The sequence below is a fragment of the Mixophyes fleayi genome, chromosome 5, assembly GCF_038048845.1.
Source record: "Mixophyes fleayi isolate aMixFle1 chromosome 5, aMixFle1.hap1, whole genome shotgun sequence".
NCBI lineage: Eukaryota > Metazoa > Chordata > Amphibia > Anura > Limnodynastidae > Mixophyes > Mixophyes fleayi.
In genome coordinates, this window is record NC_134406.1 from 99,155,794 (window position 1) to 99,181,806 (window position 26,013).

At 38.1% G+C, this 26,013-nt stretch overlaps 1 protein-coding gene across 4 annotated transcripts in view; it reads right to left on the bottom strand.

Moving 5' to 3' along the window:
• The window catches only part of BBS9 (Bardet-Biedl syndrome 9), a 328,017-nt gene that overhangs the window by 288,597 nt on the left and 13,407 nt on the right, over positions 1 to 26,013 (bottom strand). For all 4 annotated transcript variants that reach the window (XM_075212581.1, XM_075212584.1, XM_075212582.1 and 1 more), the window contains 4 exons: positions 23,836 to 23,958; positions 22,058 to 22,208; positions 15,872 to 15,936; positions 12,297 to 12,410 (listed from right to left, as the gene is read on the bottom strand). In XM_075212581.1, coding sequence (XP_075068682.1) covers positions 12,297 to 12,410; positions 15,872 to 15,936; positions 22,058 to 22,208; positions 23,836 to 23,947 — 442 coding nt within the window. In that variant the 5' untranslated portion in view covers positions 23,948 to 23,958. The remainder of the gene's footprint in view (positions 1 to 12,296; positions 12,411 to 15,871; positions 15,937 to 22,057; positions 22,209 to 23,835; positions 23,959 to 26,013) is intronic.

The following is a 26,013-nucleotide window of genomic DNA, read 5'->3' on the forward strand; positions in this document are numbered from 1 at the left end:
ATGTAACAGTTTATTCAGTTGAGTTTATTTTTTATTTTAGGCTTTTTCCACTACAAAATGTAAGAAGATGCTGTTTTTATTTTGTTTACAACAGACATGGTCATTAATACTTTACACTGACATTTTACCATTTACAATAATTTCATAAATCAAGGACTCATTCACAAGGGTACAATGTGCTTTCTACTAAGGACAAAATTGACCAGATCCGACATGAAATGGTAACAATCAACCTGATCAATTCCTATCCTGACACCTTTTTTTCCATTTGATCCCACAGATGAAGGGAAATGATCTATTCTCTTCTTCTCCTACCACTCTACTTGACGCTCTCCCCTCACAAATTACTTGATCGCTGTCTCCTGCTCTCATCATTTGTAATCTCTCTCTATCCACTGTTATCTTTCTATCATTAAAGCATGTGAACTCACTCTCAGATTACCATCCAATCTTTTAAAAAACTCACAAGCTTCCTTTCCTCAAGAACCTATATGACCCTCTTCAGTCAGTATTTTGCTCCCAACATTCCAAGAGGCTGCACTGACTGAAGGCTAGGTATACACTGAAGAACTTTCCGACCAATGTGTTATCTATAACCATTGTACCTACGACCAACGGCTGGATCGGTCGGTCATTTAATGCATACACATTATACACGTTTTAAACGATTTTTACATAACCAACCATTCTTGTCTGGCATAACTTGGTCTCAAATCATTGTGATTCCGTACACACTGAAACAATATATAGCCTCTCAGCAGCGATATGCCAAATAAATTTACATACAAGGCTGAACATTACCAGCAAAAACTTCCACAAACTCAGGTTCAGGAAAAGTAAATACGTTATTGCCATTCATTCTATAACACATCTTTGTGTATAGTGTCAGTTCATTCGCTACTGCACATTAACAATTTTTTTTAATATAATGGATACTGTTGAACTATAGCAGGCTCGTGGTCTTTTGCTACTCGTGATAACAAGAAGACTGCAAGTACAGACCCAGAGGGAAAAAAGGAGAAAGAACTGATCTTGTTGGACCAAAGAGTGGTTCTATGCACATAGAGGTTTTCAAACATAATGTCACAAAGACACTTGCATACAGCAACACAAAAATGTCATATGGAGCGTGTTAAACAAGTTGCCTGACATTATGACAGCGCATCACGTGGGAGAGGTGGAGAGATCTGAAATTTATATACGCACGCCCAGAAAGGAGTTGCTGTTTGAGGAACTATCGCCAGTTGGTTGAGGAATTGGTAATGAATTCATACACACTGCAGGATCAGAAGGAGGTTGGAACAAGATTTTTAAACAGAATGAGCAATCAAATGAAACGACGGTCGGTACTTTGGAACGACTCTCATTCATCGTGTAAGTATACACACTAATGCGATAAACAGTCGTTTATCGGGTGTTTGACCTGATAGTTGGCTGAAAAACCTCCATTGTGTACCTAGCCTAAGGTTTTTGATGATTTGATCACTGCTAATTATAGAGGCTACAAAACGCTTCTTATTCTCCTGGACCTCTCTGCTGCATTTGAGCAAGTTGACCATTTACTTGTCATGCAACAGAAACATTCCCTAGATCTTCTAGATCATGTCTTATCCTAGTTCTCATCCTACTTATCAAACGGCTCCCTCAGTGCTTGCTTCTCTGGATCCCACCCTTCTCCACTTCCTCCATCCGTTGGTGTACCACAAGGCTCTGTTCTAGGCCCCTTTCTCTTCTCTCTCTATATTACTTCTCATGGAAATCAAATTAGCTCCTTTGGATTTCAGACTAACCTCTATATAGATGATAACCAAATGTATCTATCCTCCAAATCTCTAGGCATCTCTGCTGGCCCACATTACTAAATGTTTTTCTGCCATTTCATCTTGAATGTCCTTCCAACCAACATCTCTATATCTGTTGAAACCACAATAATAAACCATATCCCTCAAACTCGCTGCCTAGTTGTAATCCTGAACTCATGACTGTACTTTGTTCTACACATCCAATCTGTACCCAAATCCTGTTAAATACACATAAGAAACATTTCCAGAATATGCACATATCACACAAGCTACTGCAAAACCTTAATTCGTGCCATCATAATCTCCCACATTGACTATGGAAATTCCCTAATTACCGGTTTTGCCTTACACAGACTTCAATCCCTAAAATCTATTTTGAATCCAGTTGCTAGACAAATGTTCCTTGCTACAAGTTCTCCTACTGTTGATCTGTTCTCTCAGTCCCTACATTGGCTGCTTGCACTTTACAGAATTATTGTACTAAAATACAAAGCCATTACCAAAATTACACCAATATACATAATTTCCCTTGTCTCAAAATGTCTCAACTCAACTCCTCCATTCTGCCCAAGATCTGCTCCCTCTCATCTACACTCACTACCTGCTCCAATTACTGGTTACAAGACTTTTTTCAAGTTGTACTCCCTCAGACTACAAGATTTTCCCTTGCCTCCAAACCTTCAAGTATTCCATGAACACTTGCCTCCTTAGGCAAGTCACTTAACGTCACCACCTTTCCACATAGTTTAAGCAAAACTTACATTCATTCTCTTTTTAAAACAAACCCTCTGATCCCAAAAACAACATTGCTGTATGACTGGATCAGACAGCCCCAATTAAGCAATCTTTTCCATTGCTATCTGGCTGGACTAATATGTAATGTATGGAACTTAACCTCATCTCTATTAAACTCCTAATATTTGATTTGATTTGATTATATATATATATATATATATATATAGATATAGATATAGATATATATATATATATATATATATATATATATATATATATATATATATATATATATATATATATTCACTCTATTTAATGTGTGATTTTATTTATGTAAATTATGTACTAATGTTTTTCATTTATTTCCCAAATTGAGATTTCTATTATAAAGATTTACACTTGACTTCTTAATTTTTACAGCTTTTTAGAAGGGCACTTCTTTTATTGTATTTTAAAGGTCGATTTTCTTTTAACAATTTATATTGAATTAAAATGTGCTATATCTCAGGGTTTATATGTAAAAACACACAACATGAGTCATTTAGGAAACTGCATGAGGACAGTGCAAATGCTCATTTGTGATATCACAGGTCTACTTTTGCACAAATGCAACTCCGATTTACAGCACCATCAATTAGTTATATAGCCCCAGCAAATTCTGTAGCGCTTTACAATTGGGGATAAACAGTAATAAACAATACTGGGTAAAACAAACAAAGAGGTAAGACGTGGATTTGAAGCCACAGTGGCACTGTCTGCAGGGATGCAAAAGTTTCCACAGTCTGATGGGAGGAGTTTGGTTGGCGTCATTTTTTGCTAGATGGGAATTGCTTGTGCGCCTACTTTTGCACTTTCAAGTTAAACATCTGTGGAAAGCTCATTTGCAGACGCACTTCAAGCAATATAATAATAAACCCTTCAAACAATAAAAGTGACACATGAAATATAGACCGTCCAGATGTTCATTCACTCTCACAATTATGGAATATTGTAGGTGACAGAGCAATAAATAATTACATTAATGAAAGGGTGGACTTAAAGTGCTAGTAGGTTGGAGTATTGGTAAACCTGCAAATGTATATGCAGAATGATTCTATGGAGGTGTTTCCATAGACCGGGAAGTGTGCGGATACCTTGAGATGTGATTAGCAAACAATCATGTGCCCTTGCACAAATAGACAGTGCAGCCCGCATTTTGGGGATTTCGTAAATAAGCCTTAATGTTTCCAAATGAGTTTATAGATTATTTTACAATGATAAGAGTGCATATATTTATGTGTATTTGTTTGGAGGGCCACATGGACATTGCCACTTAGAATTTGAGAGATCTGAGATGTGGTCTTCGGTCTTATCTTCTAATTTTAACAGGGTACATGCTGCAGACAGTAGCCTCTGGAGCAGTGGAAACGTGTTCTCTGCAGTGACAAACCACACTTCTCCATATGGCAGTCTGACATACGAATCTGGGTTTGGTGGATACTAGAACAGATCTAGACAGACTGGATTCCTGTTTATCTCAGATTGAGCAGGGTAACCGAACTTTCATGCCTTCTATTCTCTTCAGCTGAGGAGGTATTTTAGCATCACCAGACAAGAGTATATTGGAATATAGACAAGCATATATAATACATTATTTTTATATTTATTTTTTTTAATTAATGGGCCTGTTATTACACACTGTGATAAAAGATCCACTTTAAAAGTACAAAGACCGATGCATTTAGATTACTGTTAATTCTCCTAAAGTATGATATCTCTCAAGCACTGCAACATGCTTTAGAATTTTGAGTATTTAACAAATTAAAGCTGCAGAGCCACCTAGTGGTTTTAAAAGAAACATCCTGATATAAAAATAACACACTACAACATACATTACAGCAAAAATCTAGCTGCTTAAAATTACTAAATAATATTACTCTGCAATTGGAACATATGTACAAATTTATATTTTGCATTGTGTATTTGTTACACATTGATATTAAAACATTTACATATTTCTGGTTTACCTACCACTGTCACATTTACAGTGGCATTAGATATTATTTTGTTCAACTAACAATTGTTGCTCTGTAGTAACATAAAAATACAATACACTATTTGATTAATTTGGAAAATTACTTATTTAATAACAGTCTAAGATTTTTTTGTAGCTATATTTGCCAAATAATGATATTTTATTCATCAGTTGCAGATTGTTAATGCCAAACACTCATACATTTGTACGATAATAATGTCACGGAATAGAACGGTTATACTGCATGCTTGGCAGTTATCACTAATTTCCGGGGGAATTCCCAGGCTCTAAAAATGTGTCCCTCCAGGGGCATTTTTTTTCAATATTAATCAACTGTTTAACACAATTTATCTACTTTAGAATGCAATTCTCACTGCCTATAGTTATTTCATGGACTTCATATTTTAGTGTTTGGTAGTAGTATTTGAAATACAAAACATATATATTAAAACCATGCTTATTAGACATATAATGATTGTGTTTGTCACCAATGTACCATGTATACCTAGTGGCAAAAAGCCCCTGAAAATTAAACTAAAATATTGGCAGCTATGGTACTGCTTTAGATGCCATTGTATGGTATCTAATCATAATAATAGATTGAATATGCAGAAATATAGAGATCACTGGGAATTAGAAACACTCTACATAAATTGTGACTGTTCCTCTTTAATAAAAGTGATTTCACATACACTACATTTTTAAAATTATAGCAGAAATCCAGTAAATTAATGCAGAAAACTAACAGTTATTTAAAAAGTAAAAATTATGGTTTTACAACATACTTTTCATACTGAACATAACATATGTGTTTTTGGTCTGCAAATGTTGTCCCATTGGACTCATTTTGATTAAGAACAGAGACATAAAGAACGACATGGGGTTAATATTTAGACTCAACTCTTTATGAAAATAAAAGCATCCAATTCATCAAGCAGGACATATTTATGCAATAGTCCTCGCAATCGATGCAGGATTTTCAGCTGACAAATTTATATATCCCATGATAAAAATCAATGCCAATATCCTTGCAATAAAACCCAGCAGGGATTATCACTTTTATTCAAACAATTCCAATTTATGATGAATTTTCATGCGGTCGTTTTAGTCTGAGTGGATTTACATCCTGTCACTCTGGTTTTCTCATCTCAAAATTCCTCAATTCTTAATAAGACAATTTTTTATCCTCCCCGTTATTTGGGCCCAGAAAGTTTGTTCCATAGAGAGCAGTTGATAACAGCACATGAGCTGTAAGATCATGCTAAATCATTGATTGTATTGAATCTTTTCCAAATCTAATGAGGCAGGATTTGTAGGTAGTTATGTTTAATTACTCAAGACCATTTTGTCAAGAAGGGCTCACTCAGACAAGCTGATAATGAATGTTTAGTAATAATTTATTCACGTGGTGTATCAGACAGAACGCAATGTGAGTAAAATGCTCTTCATAAATGTCAGACATCAGGCTCACTGTTTCTGGTGCCTGCAGGCCTCTGCTGTTCAAACTAAAAGCGTTGGAATCCGGGGGTCAGCCCCAAAAGCCGGAATATAAAGCATGCACAATATCCCAGCATTATGGGCAAACCCGTGGATTCTCCTGATGTTCAGGCAATGAGATTAATGAGCAACCTGAAACACTACATATGCAACTTCTTAGCAAATGCTCATTAATGGCTTGTCTGCATGAGGCACCTAGACTTAATATTCCTAGTCATCTATCACGCAAACTACCCACACATACAGTTTTCCAGGTTAGCCATTTAAGAGGACACAAATCTAATACACATGCTGCAATGAAATTAATGCTCATGTATGCTCGTGGGCTAAATGCGTTACAGCTGCAGATATGAAAAAGACATCTAAACTAATATATACACCATGGTTACCCACATGAGCAAACACAATGGGCCTGAGTCATTAAGGAAAGGAAAAAAAAGGAGTAAATGTTCTCCGGGACAAACCATGTTACAATATAAGGGGTGCAAATTAGTTTATTATATTGCACATAAAGAAAATAATGGCTTTTTTGTCATGTAACACACAAATACTTTATACCTTTAGTTTTACACTGAAATTTAAAGTTGATCTAGGACATGCCCTACCCCAAATATAAATCTGTCACCACATTTTAAATTTACATCCCCCTCCAATGCAACATGGTTTTGCCCAGGTGCAAAGATACTCCTTTTTTATGCTTTACTCTCCTTAATGACTCAGGCCCAATGTGTTAGTATTCTACTTTTCACTCTTAACTACAATAACCTGGGATGAATAAATATATTGGTGTAAAAACACCTCTAACATCATTCAGCCCAGGTTAATGGAATTGGAAATAAATGGCACAAACAAAAGCAGGATATTATCAAACTGACATGGCTAAAATTGTCAGCTATCAAGCCATATGTGTGTTTTAAATGTGTTTGATTGGCAACGCTACAGACGCAGCATATTACCACTTAAATCATGTGACTATCACAGTAATTAAAGTGGTCATAGCAATAGTGCAGCAGCAACCATGAATATTTCATGGTATATCTAGTGTGGCAAGAGCCCGCTACTTTTTATGTAGCTTTATTGTCAGGATGGTAAATATTTTGACACCATATACTTTCACAGCAGTTATGGAGACCCTAAACGCTAGCTATACATAGACCAGCTCTCTCTCAAGACCAGCCAGCTACCCCAGCGTTGGTCTCAGTGAACAAATGACACAAACAAGCTTTTATACCTGATACTCCACCCCCAGCCTTAGCTTGATGGACAGGTGACACACCCACCTTCTCTTTAAGAGAAAACGCCCATCACTGGCTCTGTTTCAACTGACAGACACACCCTGTCTGTTTGCTGAGAGGAAGGATTTCTCTATCATGTAAGTTAACCAATTGTTTGTTACACATAGGTCTTTACATTCAATCTAGGTGCATTGCTGCACAAATGTTTTACTTTACTTCCCTGCTTTCTCTGCATATTGCCAGCTAAATGCCTCCTTTTGTTACACTAGCAAAATGTTTAAGCAAGAGAAGGTTTTTTTTCGCAATTTACAATACATATTATATAACTGTAATGGTGGTGTGATGTCACAAGGAAATTTGGTGATCAGTAATTGATTTAAAATATTGCCATGACCAATAGCCAACATTGTTTAAAACGCCTGCACAAGCAAGCATCAATGCATACAATTTTGTACAGTCCAATGCATTTTAAATTACCGTCCAATTACATACATAAGTTTTACTATCATTGTTGACTGAAGTTAAGGTTACTATTAACTTTTTATGAAATTAAAACCACAAATCTCATGACATGTTTGCCACCCCTGTGGGCGGCCCAGAGAGTACCCACCATATATAATTCTTTGATTACAAAGCTGAATTATGAATGCCTATCTGTAATTTTTTTGTCTTGCTTTTTAATTTAGAAGTGGATCAGCTGATTACACTTCGAACAAAGAACATAACATATTCATGGTGTGTAAAGAACTACAATTAGATTGTGAATAAAAATGGAGAGTGAACAGAGTAACAATGAACACTGGGGAGTAGGGACGGTAGCGGGAGACAGGACCGCTTACTATTATTGGATAAGGGTGGACAAGGAGGGCTTGCACGTCAGGAGGATGAACTAAGCATAAGGAGAACACATTGCAAATAGTCACATGTGTTCCATGACGGAACCTGGAATATAATAACCTAAGTTGCCAAAGGGGCTTATGTTAACCTGTCTGGATGTTTTATCAGTGTTACATAAGTATTAGGTAAGCCTCTATTCCCCAGTGCAGCGTTTTAATCAGAGGAGTAGCATGGGAGACAACTTTGTTCATTCACATAAAGCATTACTGAACATTACTAAGAGAAACCAGGTGTCTTGATGGTCTTCCCTCTGAGCAGGGTATATTGAGGACCCTTGATATCGAGTTGTATTCACATGGTAGACAGGAGTCCTGTCTTAAAATTTACTCCAGGGGATAAATGTATCAAGCTGTGGGTTTGACAAAAATTAAGATGTTGCCTATAGCAACCAATAATTCCATCCTGTGGGTGGCGTATGTAGTATGGTGCTGCTACAACTCAGAAGGTTGTTCTATCCAGTTACAGGGTCCGTGTGTTTTACAACTTTTTGTATAAATATTATAATAACATAAAACATTTTTGGGCTGTTTATATGTATATTTGAATATATATTTATATATTCTTTAACTGGTTGCCATGTGTGTCTCTGTATAATTTAACATAATCATATCCACTGTGTACATTATTTAGAGTTTTGGACCTGTAACGCAGAAAAGATACAGAACAATTTAACATTAGTTTTACATTTATTTTTGTGCACATTTGTGTTCAAAATTTCTGTGTACTATGGAAAGTAGATGTTTTGTATAAATAAGTAGGTGATACAAGTAAGAGACAGACAGCGTATGAATGGGTACAAGGATGCTCTGTAACCCTCCCTGACGTTAACTATGTATTCCCAGGTTCTATAGGGATATGTATGTGCTCTAATAGGTTCCCTTTTTTAGCGTGGGTCACTAAGAAAGCTATTCAATTGTGAAAACTATATGATAACATCACACATGATAGAACATATGATGACGATGTCTGAACTACTGTAGTCTATTTATGGACTATTTTATTATAGCCTATGATGAAGTCCTACAGCAAGCTTTACATGGCAAGCCGCTTTATTCCTTGTTTTCCAATTTGCTGCTCTCCAAAGCTTTTTTAAGCTTACCCAAAGATCTTCACAAATGTTAGACCCAGAAGCAACTATTGTCAGTGAATCTGCTATTTAAAATGTTACACACACCACATAGGCAAACCGAGGTGGGGGGGTTCCTAGTGCCTAGAAACCCCCCTCCAAGCCTGGGGCACTGTAGAATTGAGGTGGCTGGACCCTACCCCCGCTTCACACGGCTCTGCTTGAAAAAGGAGAGCTGCGTGTATTGCACGCAGCATTGCCCATGTATATTATGGGGAGAGGAAGAGTTGTAGAGTAGCCAAGCACTGTCTAAAATTTTAGCCACGCCCCCATTCATGTGGGTCAAGCCCACTGGTGGCGTGGTGTGGAAACTCCCCTCTACAAATCCTGCGTTTGCCCCTGTACCAATACCAAAAAATATTAATTATTTGGGCAAGGTCTGAAAAGGGAAAAGGGTTAAATGGCAGAGAGGGCATCTTACTGGTTGTGAGCAGCAATATGGCACTGAATCTTCAAACCCCCAGGGAAGGAAATTGTTCAATTAATTTAAAGCTAACAAAGGATTGTGCCTGGCTTTGTTTCTGGGAAAGTGAGTGTTTTCCATTGTCTGCATATGCATGTGTGTGCAATTGCACATGTCTGCATTCAAGTGCCCTACCAGCTGAATGTATATAATTGTATGTGTATATGTCTAAGCATGGAGTTGTATTTTTCTATCTGTTTGTATAATTGTCTAACCTTGTGTATATTACTGTGAATTTGTATTAGTATTGTAGACGAGAAAAGAGATAAAGCAAGTTAAAAAACATTTGCATGTTTTGATGTATAGATTACAGAGCAGTGTTCTACACAGTGCTGTCTCTTTAAATATGAGACCAGCACAATGTCACAGAGTCTTGTACTGGGTCTGGGTGAAGATTAAGCTGACAAGCTTCATCTTGAAGCCTGAATAGTAGTTAATGTTCTGGTATCCTAGTTAACCTTTGCCAATCAAAGACAAGAAAACTAGCCCAAAAACAGGCAATAGCTTCTAAGGCAGCAATGCAAAATAATAATAATAATAATGAGTTAAAGATGGAAGACACAGAGGTTTCAATATGAAACCACTGTGACTTCAGTTCAGAAATCACTGGCTGAAAACATCAGTATGCTATTTATTGGATCTGAAGGAGGTAGGAAGTGGACAGGAGTTAATGTGTTATCCCGAGTGCAGATGAATAAACAGCAAAACTACAGATCAGGATGCATTTAAAAAGACCCTTTATTGTTGACAAGACTCAACAGGGGGAGAGCACAAATGCACATGTCCACTGATTCATTTCAGACCTATGGGAGTTTAATCATAAAGAAGACTTTATAATTAAGTGCCCATATGCGTAAAACATGTTAGGTTGGGTGAGTGCTTGTGTGCATACAGGGGTAAGCACAGCATTGTGTATAGAAGGCATGTGACTTATGGGCATAAGCCTGTAAGGCTGAGCACTGACTTACAAATATTTGCAATGGGACTTTGCATAGAGTGTTGGGCAAGAGCTGCTACACAGGGCACTGGTCAGTATATGGTCAGGATATTACTGGGCCATTCATGGTATTATTATTATTATTATCGTAGAATAGGCGCCACAGTGCTCCGCAGTGCTGTACAGTAGGGAAAACAGTACTTACATTAAACAGGGACGTACATGGTAGATAAAATAAATGCAGGCATGAAAACAAACGGTATGAAGGACCCTGCTCATTAGACAGCTTACATTCTAAGTGGAAGAGGGCACAGCTGAAACAAGAGGAGCAAATGTGACTCATAGTGGAGATTGGGACAGTTGTGGGGGTGCATTGGTGTGAATAGTGTTATCAGGGATAAGGTCACCTCTAAAAAAAGAGATGGGTTTTCAAAGAGCATCTAAAGATTTGAAGGCTGAGAGAAAGTTTGATTGAGCGTGGTAGGGAATTCTGTAAGTATGGAGCAGCACTGAAGAACTCTTACAGGCGGGAGTGAGAGGTGGTTACCTGAGACAAGGCGCACGTCAGAGGTATATCTAAGAGGGCAGGAGGGAGAGTATTCTGGGTATGGTGGGCATGAAGCTGTGATGGCCATAAGGCTGGTTTGCTTTGCACATAGCACTTTAGGCTGGCCTTTGGACCGTATGTGGTATACCTTCCTTTTTTTGCTGATTCGGCATACAAAATATTTACATTCCCCATTACCAAGCATGGCATTCTAGTTATGTCCTCTTAAACAATATCACATATAGCACTTGTTCCTTTATTATCATCATAGTTTTATAAGGCGCCACAGAATCCGCAACATCCATACAATCAACAAGATATATACATTCCTCAATTTATAGCGTGTTATGCATTACACACAAGGTATATCCATTTATACTTACCTCATATGCTATTTAATATTTGCTGCCATACTACACACTATGTTATTTGACCAAATATGTGCCACCCCCTACATAAGGAGTTGGACAACACTACTCCAGGGAGTATATTTACTAAACTGTGGGTTTGAAAAAGTAGAGATGTTGCCTATAGCAACCAATCAGATTCTAGCTGTACATTTGTAGAATGTACTAAATAAATGATAACTAGAATCTGATTGTATGCTATAGGCAACATCTCCACTTTTTCAAACCCGCAGTTTAGTAAATATACCCCCAGGGTAGAGGTGATGATAAGTGTGTTGTGTAGTCAACAAATTAAAGTAGATATTGTATTAACTTTTTATGTAAATATCTTCTCTTACTTATCAGTATTTTTTTAGATTTCAATGTATCTCCTCCTACTATATAAAAACTCGCTCCTTATACCAGCCAAAAGTATGACTTCATGAGTAAGTGAGCTAGGGCAAAAGCAAGGAACACACCCAATTCCCAAAACATAAGCCTTATTATTTTGCTCTTAGAGGCAAAGTAATACAAATAATTGTTCATGTGTGTTCAAAGAATAATAAATATATCTAGATATACTCCACAGGAAATCAACAGTACTGAACTAGCAAGGGAAAATATTCACTCAAGTTTTATTGTTGGTTCCCAAAATACCTTTTACTCCTCCAAATGGGCCATGAGTCATGTTGCAAGCTGTTCGCTGAAGATTATGTTCGTACATCAATTTAATCTGATATTGGTTGCCGTGTTCTACGGTTCCTAATGTACCTGTATGAAAAAGATGAAAAAAGTTACATCAAATATGTTCATGAACAAATGTGATAATTATTGCAGAACTTGCTCAGAACAATGATCATGTGACAGATAAACAGTTTTACAACAATGTCACTGTCTGGACAACGAGGTCACTGCCTGGATCAGCAATCCTCGCTGTTATACACTATAAGATTATTTGAAGTCACACTGCAATTTTGCTAACGGTATAAAATCACTGCAGACTTTTGGCTCTTGAATATTGCAATGACTTTTAAAATTGACATAAAGCGTGTAATGAACAGGATCCACGAATAATGAATGTACAGAATCTATTGTTAAAATTATCTATATTGCATCATTAAGGGCTCATTTCCATATACTGACTTTACCTCAATTTTAGTTGTCTGCATAAGTGATACATGAAATAGGAAAGGGAACATAGGTAGCCGCATGGATCAATAATGGCTACATCACACAGAACTCGACATTTTCATCTCCTAACACAGTGGACCCTATGGCCACAATATGCCTGCTGGTGATGCATGCAGTGACTATAATGGAGAACAATCAAATTCATAATGTAAGTGGAGACAATTCCTTAAAGCGTATCTGTCCCATACACAATGTAGTGGCAGCCAATTGGTGGGCTAATCCAACATTCACAAAAATGCAAACTATCAATATGCTACGTACAAGTGACATCATTGAAGCACTGCATGACCAATATTCATGTGACATGACCAATATTAATAAGGTATTATCCCCCAGAGAATTGATAGGCCACATTTTCTTGACTACTATTCCAGCCCAGTGAAATATAATAAAAAGTCTTGAAATATTGTGCCGCATTACAAAACATTTTAATATAAGTGAAAAATGTTATCAATTGTGAAACCATTTTTCTCCATTATTTTATAATATGTTTCCTGCAGCTTCATTCTTATTAACATGTTAGTAATGGCATCTATTAGAACTGTCATTTCTGTTCCTAATTGATACTACTTTAATATGTCCTACACAACATGTTCAGAATACATAAGATGTGCTGCTTCATTCTAGCTTTTACTTCAGAATAACAGACTGTTGGCTAAGATATATTATTTATAAAACACCAACATCTTTCACAGCACTGTAGAGTGTAATATAGGACAGGGCACTATATCAATTACATGATTTTAACATTAATATAAACCTGAGAGACTAAAGATCTTATAATCTGAAGGATTGGATTTAGTAAAACTTTTTATTTCAGATAAAGGATTTAACTATACAATGACAAATAGAGATGTTAAAATCTTGATGGACAAATGTACAAGGTATCTGACCATTGGCATAAGGTATAGTCATCCTTCTAGGGGTATATTCAGTATTGGGTACATATTAAACTTAAAGAATATTTGTAAAACAGAGATCATACATTATATACCTCCCTACCCTTTGGTTTTTATGTCTGCATTTACTTTGCCTACCTTATATATCCCTATTTTATGTGTGTCCTGTTTCCCCCACAATCCAGCACTTTGAAGCACAGTGGCTCCTTAAAATGAATAATCATAATAATAATAATAATAATAATAATAATAATAATATGTTCATTGCATAATGAACAATATATGACTGACTGAATAAGGATATTAATATTCACTATGGGGATCCCTCGGTAATTGTAATTATTCAGTGGGTAGGAGGGATTAAGGACCATATAGGGACACCCATTACAGATCATTTAGTATGTGTATACTCAAGTACATGTGTGTACGAATTTCACACGTATACATTTTTACGCATATTGACATATTTGCAAAAACATCATCATAATCATTTATTTATATAGCGCCACTGATTCTGTAGTGCTGTATAGAGAACTCATTCAGATCAGTCCCTGCCCCTTTGGAGCTTACAGTCTAAATTTCCTAACACACACACACACACAGACAGAGACTAGGGTCAATTTGATAGCAGCCAATTAACCTACCAGAATGTTTTTGGACTGTGGGAGGAAACCGGAGCACCTGGAGGAAACCCACGCAAACAAAGGGAGAACATACAAACTCCACACAGATAAGGCCTTGGTAGAGAATTGAACTCATGACCCCAGTGCTGTGAGGCAGAAGTGCTAACCACTTAGCCACCGTCCCTATTTAAAGTTTGTGTTTGAATGCATGAGTGTATGCATGCTTCTAAATGTATTTGTCTATATACAGCAACAGTAACTAAAATGTGCATTACAAGGAACAGTGCACCATCTCCTTATAAATATTAGGACATGAGATAACACCTAGGAATTCCATGACAGAAAGCCATACATTTAACAGATAACTAAATACATTGATGACTCTAAATATTTATAAATGTAACAGTAGAATATGGATTATTCAATGTGCAATCTGAAGTAGGCTTTCACTGTCTTGGGTTATATTTACTAAACTGCAGGTTTGCAGGGTGGCACTAATTCCAAAAAATGCAGTTTAAGTGCACTTAAAAAAATGTAAGTTTGAAGAAGGTGGTAGTTTAACCTAAAATATAAACTACCACCCACAAATTCATCATTTTTCTCTTTCCCAAATGTTATTTTTTGCTAATTGTATTATCCATGAACTTCACATTGGAAATAAAGCAAAGATCTATTACATAAATATTGATTCATGTTTTTAACATTAAAAATAGGCACTTCTATACAATTTTGTCTATTTATTAATAGCATGGAATAAAAGAGAGTAATCAGCGTCCAGTTATTATTTCTCAGTCAATTATACTGGTTTAAATTAAAAAATACAAACTTAAAGTTTTTTTTTGTCAAACCAAGCTGCAGTTCTTATTTTATTTTAACAAAACACATCAGTGGACTCTGATTATGCCCACTTTGGGTATATAAAAAAACCTAAAATCAACAGTAGCAATCAGTAAACAGTTACTACAGCAACAGCCCTTTGAGGCATTGCAAGCAACAGTTTACCTGACATAATTCTCCAAAGTGGTCCCCTATTGTTTTGTATCCTCTCCAGTGTTCTCCCCAGCACCTATTTCCTGGGTGCGCCACCCAGCTCTTGGAGCCCAACAGAGTCCTATTATAATATAATAAAACCATTGTAGCAGGCACAATGTGTGCCAGCAGTGTGTGTTAGACAACTGACCACTCCTGGCAGGTGTGGGCAATAACAGACAACATTTTTCATTATAATTGAAAGTATTACAACTCCCCCCACCCAGCTGCTTATTAATGCCACCCGGCTGGCATCATTTTCTGGGGAGAACACTGCTCTCCCTCTTCTACATTAAATGCTAACACTGCAAATCCATTGTCTAGAATCAATTTCAACATTTCAAGGCATTGTACAGGAGCGAGTCCGTTTGTGCTCATTTTCCCCCTTCATTAGATCTACTCTGATCACTACAAATACGACAATATATTGCAACTATTGTTGTTGACTGAAGGTTTTTAGGTATTGAAAGGACATAAAGCCTGTATTTACCTGAGACTGAATAGACGCAAAGCTTTCTTGGATGCAATATAGCAAGATGGAGCTGCTCTGTGCCCCTACAATAGAATGGGAAGAATAAGCAAGAAAATATTAAAATAATACTAAAATGTTTTAAGTTTTATTTGGCTAGTTACGCAATACCATTATTATGACTATGCAGAGACAGGGTTAATGGGAGGATCCATTCTAAATGTGGAAGGGTTAAATGTCTCTGGTACTGTTTTAAAATGTATTTTTTCAAAAACACTGTAATTTGGAGGCTGGTTAAAGCAACAGACCCACACAGGTTATTTTTCTTTAAATATCAAGATATTCAATAATGCATTTTTCTGGTTGTACTCCTACAAATTATTATCTCCTTTCCAAATCTATCTGGAGGGCAATACATAGGGGTGACAGTCACACACACTCCCAGCATGTCATGTGAAAGCAGAGTGTGTTCAACTGGTCCAACCCTGGAATGTTGGAGACAGCTACGTAACCCTGGTAATCTCTTCTCAAATTTTTCTTCACTTACTCCTATTATATGTATTCATATGTAATACTAATATCCCTCCAGGTTTTCAAGGTCGCTCATTGGAGACATGGACTAGAGCTGGTTAAGGGGGTTAGGTCAGTTAGTTGGCCAAGAGGGCATTCGTGCATTTGCAGATATTATGGGTGAATTTGGTCTCACTCCTCTGAGACACTGGGCTTAACTCCAAATATATCACTTCATTACAACTACAGGTTGCTTGGCCACATTTAGGAGACAGGCCAAGATTGCTTGACAACTCCTGCACCTAGGCACTCTATTGTAATTCTCTATAAATTACTTTTAGATGATCTCCCAATCCATACTAAGGTTAGTTAACATTTGGAAAAGACACCTTCCAAGACCCTTGACTGAGAAGGAGCAGCTGAATATATTATAGACTATAATATTGTGATTGTGGAGGTACATATGAAATGATCACATGGAATAGCATGTATTATATTAGCCGTTAAAGGGTTTCACAATATTATTAAACAAAATAAATACGGTACCCTAAACTAAATTAAACAGGAATCAAAAAAACAAAACAAACCAGGCCTGAGACATAACATAAATATTCCTCAATATAGTAATGCATACAACATTTCGGTGAAAATAGTTTGGCGAGAATAACTCATATCAGACACGAGAAATCACAACCCATTAACTCTTTAGTCTGGCGAGGGAGGAGGTCCGCCCATCTTAACATACCTAACAGCAGGAGAAGGGAAATCAGCCCAATATGAAAGAAGCGCCTGAGTGCTTAAGTTTTAAAAAGAATCAAACATCTGCCCCTCTTTGTTTGCGAAATGTAGGCACGATTGATCATTTCGATGTGTATTTCTTGCAAGCATGCTGAAGTCAATCATTTTAATATTTTGTCCTGATGTACTAGAAATATATCAGGATTAGAGATAGAAGGAATGTCATGACTCCAGGCATTAATTGTGTGATTCCACAGTCTATCTTAATTTGAGTATAGGAGATCTCGATATAGGTATCTAATCCTGAACTTATTACTTTTTAGAAAATGTAACAAATTATCTATAGCATCTGACTCCGGCCATTTAGATTTGTTATGAGTCATTAGGGAATGGTTTAATCGTATTTACTACTACCAATGCATGGGGGAAATTACCTTGGATAGGCCATATGGTTCCCATGGTTAGAATTTAAAGACACCCTAACATACAAATCATGCTTTACCTCGTAAATTTCGATAACCGTATATCAGTTCACCTGAAATGCTTTTATCACTTTACGTCTACAAGGTCTGTACATATTTGTTCTTCAGTGCACTGAGTTAACATTTGCTATCCATGCTCAACTAATTACCCCTCCTTATCCACTTCCTCGATATCCTCTCTCATGCCTCTTCCTTGTGTCTCTTGTACTACTCCCCCTACGTCCTGTCTGTTTGATTGTCTGCAACTATTTATGATGGTTGTGACGGGACTGGGACACACTGCCAAGAAAACATCTCCCACCGGCCCGCCAATCCACAGGGATTATGTGGACAGTCACACCGAACCAGTTCTTAAACTGCACCCAGTGGACAAGGAGTAGGAAGGAAGGGACTAGAATTGAGGGACAGCTGGAAGCCCTGACACGTAACAAAAGCAGGGAAAATGTTAATTTCAGGAGGGACTGTGTGTTATCCAAGATCTGGAAGTGGGGAAAGATCAGTATTACCCATTGTCTTCCACAGGACTGGCCCAGACATTGTGGCTGGGACACATCAGTGGAGCCACTGTGAAAGGACAGCTCATCACTATTCCCACTCCAACCCCCTTACTCAGCACCCACTGATGTTTAAAAAGGAGAGACCCAGGGGTTTGCCCGGGGAGGGGAAAACAATGTGGAAATTTGACCATGGACATAAGGAGCCAGTCCAGGGGAGGAGGGGGTATTCATTCTGAGTATTGATTCCTGGAAGGTGTGGAGCCGACTGGTGTTAACTTTCCGTTCTCTACCAGCAGACTCGGTGATTATTGCTGTACTGTTCCTGAGAAAGCAGGATGTTGCTCTATCTAGGGACCTGTCAACACCTTACTACATCGGGAGATACTCGCCAGGTTCTGGAAAAATTGGTGCACCCACAGGAGTGGTGAGACTGATATTCAAAGCCCCACCATGCTGGTGGAGAGTTTGCCAAGCAGCTGGGAACAGCAAGATACCAAGACTCCCTGGACCTTCTGTTAATAGACTCTTTTGCCTGTTGAACTTTTGCGTGGCTAAGGTGGGTGGGGAACCTTACTGGGACCCCACTGAAACTGGTGATCTATTGACCTATTGTTTAAAGTGTGCAATTTCAAATTATTATGATATTTAGTGTAAGACAAGAAAGATAGCATTGTATCTTTCATTGTAAGATTTCTGAACCTAAGGGGGGCCGGGTAACCTAGTGAACTTCGACTCTGAAAACCCGGTATCCTCACAATGGTTATTTGTTTTTCATGCTCAAAACCATAAATAAAAATTATGGAAAAAAAAAAATTGTTTGTTAAGTGGTAGTAGGATGCAATCTGAAGTGATTTTTTCCACAATGCACTTTTTCAGGTATAACCACCAACCTGCAAGAGCAAGTGCACCTCCCTTTTACCGGGGCAGTGCCAGGGACCAGGAATCTGGCATGCATTTAAAAATGCGCTGTGAGGGCAATTAGGAGCAATGGCATTAAAACATTAAAAAAATAGTATGTGTACATTTTGGGGGTTCGTAAATGGTACTTGACGACTCTGGATATTTCCATACTGGCACAAAGTACCAAATCATTCTTGCTGTATGATACATTTTTATCTGCTGCAAATAATTTAAAACTATATAAGTTACAATTTATCAGATAAATTGTCTACTGATCATGTCTACTGATTCGGGTATATTGGAGGTGTATTGTCCTATGATACATTACATTCACATATGATCTGACCACCAGTAAGGTTGGGAATTATATTCCAGTGTTGTCTCCAGTGTAAAGTCCTGTCAAACTTGAAGCAGTGATGCTGTCTAATAGTAACTGCTTCAGATTTAATAAGCTTAGAACCAAAGCTTCTTAACATGATTTAAAACAAGGCAAAACAGAATGAAGTAAGTGTAGCAATCCATTTTGAATTGAACTGAAGTATGTTTTAATTGTTTTTTTTTCCCCTTTTTTATATACACACACACAGTACATAGTAACATGTATTAACATTTTGTTCCCACTGGAACATTTTAAAAAATATCTAACAAGTTAAAGATACAACAGTATGGTTAAATATACATGATGCACACATTATCCCAGAGTATGAGTTATACAATTATTGGCAACATTGTGGGTTGTGAGTCAATAAATCATAAAGACAAAGTAAACCTTTATTGTCAGAAATGTTATGACTCACACCCTATATGTTGCCAATAATTTTATAACCCATGCGCTTATGATCTCTATAACTTGTGTGTTAAACCACAAGCATTGTGGCAGATACAATTAACTTGTACTTAGATATATTGAAAAATGTTCTAATGGGAACCAAAACGTTGATACATGCTACAACAACAACAACAAATATTTTGGGATGGTTCAAGTCCTGCGAGTCCAATTTCCTTTTATTATTCAATACACACACACACACACACACACACATGCACATATTATATCTATATATAACTATATCTATCTATATATTATTTAGATATCAATTGTCGAGTCTTCACCAAAACCGAAAATTGGATAAAACTAATCTCCTGTGATAAATAACACAGAACATATTTTACATATTTGTTATTATTAGTTTAACAAAAAATAAGCCAACTTGATGAAAGCATTTGTGAAAAGGTAAGTAACCCCATGATTCAGTAGTTTGTAGAATTTTTTTTAGCAGCAATAGCTTGAGTAACCATTTTCAGTATGATATTATCAGTATTTTGCATAGTATTTTAGCAATTTTGACCCAATCTTCCTTACAACACTGCTTCAGTTCATGCATGTTCAAAGTCATTTATGCATGAACAGCTCTTTTGTGGTGATATCACAGAACTTCAGTAGGGTTGAGTTGTGGACTTTGGACCTGACCATCCCAAAACTTTGATTCTTCTTGTTGACATCCAGTCATAGGTCTGTCGGTATGCTCAAGATCATTGTCATGTTGCATCATCCAGTATCGGAAACGTTTCCATTATTCTCTGTCCAGAGCACATTATCCCAGAGGTCTTATGCTTCATTCAGTTGCAACTTTCCTAACCTGCCGACAAGCCGTATTGCAATGTTTTTTTGGGTGGGGGAACAAGCTTTCTCCTGGCTACCGTTCCAGGTTGTAAACCTTAATCTAGACAGAGGTTCATATTTAGCTTTTTAGTTTCTTGGGATTTTCTAGGAGCATCATACAGTCTGATATGTGGGTGAATTTGCAGTGAGTCCACACTTGTGACAATTAGCAACTCACTTCAATGCTCTCCCTTTGAAAGTAATCTTTCTCACTGTAACATGATGGTTGGCTGCTATTAAATTGCCCTTAGTCTATCTCGGTTTGTGTGTGTGTATGTTAGGGGAATTAGATTGCAAGCTCCAATGGGGCAGGGACTGATATGAATGAGTTCTCTGTACAGCACTGTGGAATTAGTGGCACTAATATATATATATATATATATATATATATAAATGATGATGAAGACTTCAGATTACTTGGAAATGGCCTTATATTCCTTCCCAAACTGATGAGCAACAACAATTGCTTCTACAAGACCACTGCAGATGTATTTTCTCTCTGGCATGGTGATAATAGAAACCTGAATGCTCCAGACCAAACTGCGAAATATTCTGCTTATATATAGGTGGTTGCACATCCTGATGATAAATTAAGTGAACTTGATTAGTGGCAACTGCCACAGACTTATTGATATGGAAGCAGTAAAGGTGTACTTACTTTTTCACACATGGAAACATCATGTCAGGTTTTTTTGTTGGATAAATAATGATAAAGTAGGATTGGTTATAGGCCATTTGTTACATAAGTTAGATTTAACAAATTTTAGGACTTGGTGAGGATTGTAATTCAAATTGCAAACCATTACCTTCAAAGCCCTCAACAACACCACCCCTTCATACATCTCAAACCTCATCTCAAAATACTCTCCCTCACAACCTCTTAGATCTGCCTCGCCTCATCCTCCATCCTGCAGTCCCAGACTCCTCTCTAATCCACATTCATACCTCTTGCCACAGTTCCGCTCCTTCCCACAAGTTTGTAAGCTTGAGCGGCGCCCTTCTCACCCTCTAATTTGAAGTCCACAATTATTTTGTCTACCTTTGTCCCTGTTTGAAGCTTTCCCCATTGTCTGGTGTTAAGCAGCACAATGATGTCATACAAATCAACAATAAACACAGATTTGAAAGAGGGTGTACTTTTTTGCATGTCTGTACTTACAAGGATAATGTACTTTTTTACAGCAACATTTATTCTTTCTCTATAACTGTAAATTTCCCAATGCACTCATGATGCTAGGCAGTGTCATGGGAGCTGAAATTTGTTGCTATGCAACTGTCACCTAGTTAACGGTAGTTTTCAGAAGGTGAATATTAACAACACATGGGTCTGCAACCAAAGGCCTTGCTGCTGTTGGAAAAGTGAGGATTAATCGCAGTTTTTAGAACAGTCAAAGGTTGCAGAGAACAGACTACTTACGAAACAAATTTTCCCACTTCTACTTGGAGAACTGGATTGCGCAACTGAACCTCAAGCAACAAATCTTCAGCCTGAATTCCATCACTGGCTTTCAGAGGGTGCGGAGAAAATAAGCGGAGGTATCCACTGTAACTTCCAACAATTATTTTGTCTGCAAAAACAAAGAGAGACATACCATTAAAATGTAATGTTTCATCAAAACATTGAATCTGATGGCAAAATATTTTATTTACAAGGCTGTCACTGATTTGCAATAATTGCACACTATAACGTTTATCTTTACTGACTAAGCAGATGATGTTTCAAGAATTTTGGATACACATGGCCAGATTAGCAAATTAGGTAAAAAGACTACAGGTCCTTGTTAAACTTAGTAAACAATCCCAAAAAATCATGTCATTAATTAAAAAACCAAAAAAAAGGATTGTAACACAGAATTTGTGTATTCTGGGGTCATGAGTTCAATTCCCGACCATGGTCTTATCTGTGTGGAGTTTGTATGTTCTCCCTGTGTTTGCGTGGGTTTCCTCCAGGTGCTCCGGTTTCCTCCCACACTCCAAAAACACACTGGTAGGTTTATTGGCTGCTAACAAATTGACCCTGGTCTGTGTGTGTGTGTGTGTGTGTGTGTGTGTGTGTGTGTGTGTGTGTGTGTGTGTGTGTGTGTGTGTGTTTGTTAGGGAATTAAGACAGTAAGCCCCAATGGGGCAGGGACTGATGTGAGCAGGTTCTCTGTACAGCGCTGCGGAATTAGTGGCGCTTTATAAATAAATGGTGATGATGATGATATACTTGGTTCTATTGGCTACAATTCAAAGAGCCAAAACTTGTCTCTATTGGATGCAAAAGAAACAGAGAAATGCAAATCATATATAAATCCTTGTATTTTCCTTAGCACAGGGAATGAAACACCCACTTAGGAGTAGAATGGAAACAAGGAAAAATTACTACAGCTAGGCCCCATAATGTCTGCGAGCTTAAGGCCATACCCTCTAAATATTACCGAAAATGTAGAGCCCACATGTAGAAGTCACTTTTTTGATAAGGTAAATAAACAAAAATGTTTTACTTAACTTACATGCTCAGTTCCTATTTCTAATGGCCCCAAATCCCACTGCACGGCCTCTGAAATGAGCTGAGCTGGTATCAATGTTGTTCCCTGTGAACTTAACCTGAATTCGAAGTTCACAGGGAGGAGTATCGACAATCACTTGGCTTAATTCAAACAGTGGAGAGGAGAACTGAGTGTGGGGTGGATCCAGTGTGGATGGTAACTAAGCAGTCATTCTTTACTTTAGCTCAATGAACTCAAGAATCTTGTTTCGGAGTAAATCAAATTTTAAGACAACATGAAGTGGAGGGACACACACCTGACTGCTTAAGGATATCCAAAGGTGAATGAAATAAAAATGGCATCCTACTGACACTACTACAATAACCACTGCAGGCATTACATAAGTGATTTGGGGATGGTGCAGCTGTATGACCCTCTTTATTTCAATCCCTTGTTCTATAGATGCAGTTACTGCTTTCATGTCTTATTATAACATATTAAAAATGCTTGTTAGACTTTTTTTGTTATTTTTACGTCTGTTTATTGACACAGGTGTTTTAAGTTCATTAACACAACAACATTATTAATACATGCTCTGGGATATAAGGGACCTTTCAGGAAATGCATCTATTATTTTTGGTTTTGGGTGGAGAACGCCTTTAAACCACTTTATATAAGTGATTACAATACAAAATCACTTCATAAAATAAGCAGTTTGATTTACCTTGTCCTGAACCACTGTTGTCAACATCAGCCACAGACAAACATCCTTGGTCAAACTCTTCATTCTCCCCAAGTGTAGTGGACCACCAATCTCGAGCTTTAAAGAGTGACATGTCTGTGGGCTCTAGAAAGTACAGAACAGACCGTTTGTTATGTACTTAAGGGTCCAGTAAAATGTAACTGAAAGAGTCATTATGTATCTCAGACAAAAAAAAAAAAGACAGAGGAGATTTGCAAATTACACTAAAACTAGTAACAGTTCTAAAATACAAGCCCATATTAAATCATCTTCAGATTTCTTCAGAACACATACACCAGTGTTCTAAAAGGCACACGCACCTATTAATTACAATAAGATACATGATATACTCAGAAGAGGGCAGATTTATTTCCAGGAAACACCCACAGCCCTAGTGCAATGAGCCACCTGGAAACAGTCTTCAAATAAGCCAGCTTAATGGTGGAGGTACCACCTAGCTAAAGAGACCTTAGAAGCAGGCCAACCTCTTTTCTTCGTGTCATAAAGCACAAAAAGATCTGTGGTTTTGCGCAAATCAGCTGTGCAGTCCACATAACACCTAAGAGCCCTGACTACATATAAAAGCAACAAAGACTGATAACCTAGACCTAGAACTTTGAGGAAAGGCAGGGACAACAATTTCCTGATCTAAATTAAAATGGGAAACAACCTTAGGGACAAATGAGGGCTCAGCATGTGAAGCACCGCCCTGTTTTCATGAAAAATCAAAAAGGGGAGAACAAGATAAGGCCCCTAACTCAGAAACTCGGCATGCTGAAGATACAGCCAAAAGAAAAGCCACCTTCCAAGTCAGGAAGCAAAGCTCCACCGACTGTAAAGGCTCAAAAGGCTCTTTAATCAAAGCCTGCAGAACCAAATTCAAGTCCCATGGCTCGACAGGAGGAACAAATGGTGGCAAAATATGAAGCACCACCTGTAAGAAAGTATGCAATTCCGGGAGGGAGGCTAGTTTACACTGGGAATAAGTGGACAATGGTGAAACCTGCGATTTCAACGAGGCTAAGTGCAACCCCTTGTCCAAACCAGCTTGAAGGAAGGCCAGCAACCTAGAGAGTTTCAAATGGGAAGTATGAAAGTGATTTGATTCACACCACATGACATAAGATTTCCATGTTCTGTAATAATTGGCTGCCGGTGAAGGCTTCCTAGCCTGATCATGGTCTTAACTACCCTAGTTGAAAAATCCTTGGCCTTTAGAATCATGGTCTCAATAGCCACGCCGTAGAGGTCAGCCAACCTAACGAGTGGCACCGAAGGGGACCCTGAGTGATTAAGTCTGGCCTGTGAGGTAGTCTGAACGGAGGTCCTACTACCATTCCTAGCAAGTCTGAGTACCAGGCTCGGCACGGCCAGTCCGGAGCCACTAAGATGGCCTTCACCCGTTCCCTCTTCAGTTTCTTGAGAACGTTCGGGATCATAGGAAGCGGAGGGAATAATTAAACTAGGTGAAACCGCCAAGGAATCACTAGAGCATCCACGAATCCCGAAGCAGGTTCGTTGGTCTATGAGCAAAAGAGAGGAACCTTGAGGCCATCAGATCTATAGATATAATCGCAATGCTAGACAGTGACACGTCACAACAATAAGAACCTCACACACAAACACACTCTTAAAGACAATTAAATTGTATAAAGAGCGGCATAACAAGGTAAAAAGCTGTCCTGTATGAGGGCCACAGCGGGGTTCCGTTCTCCCACTGTGGAAATGGTGCTGAAAGCTCCATGCTGGTGACAGGAAGTGGGAGAGGAGTCCAGGACCTCCCCTTCTTTTTCAGCCAATGGCTGCCCCGCGTCCACATGCTCTGTGCCCCCTGTGTGAGGTGCAGCCACAGCTGTGCTCTCCGATTTAACGGAGACCTGCTGTGGCTGCTTCTGGTCCCCCTTATTGCCTAGGAGGAAGGGGGACGCGAGTGCAGCACCTTTCTGTGTGCTGCGGTCGTGTATGTAAGCGCTAACTAGCACTGACAGCTGACTTGTGCCACGTAATTTAAAAATTAACTGCCGGCAATGCTGGGGGTAAGATAGCTGTCAAAGTTACTCCCCCTGGTTCAGGGATCCGGGGTGGAGGAAGGCCGCAGGCCATCTACCCCCTGGGAGGCGTTCCTGAGCCCAGAACTTCCCCCCTGTAAAAAGGAAAAAT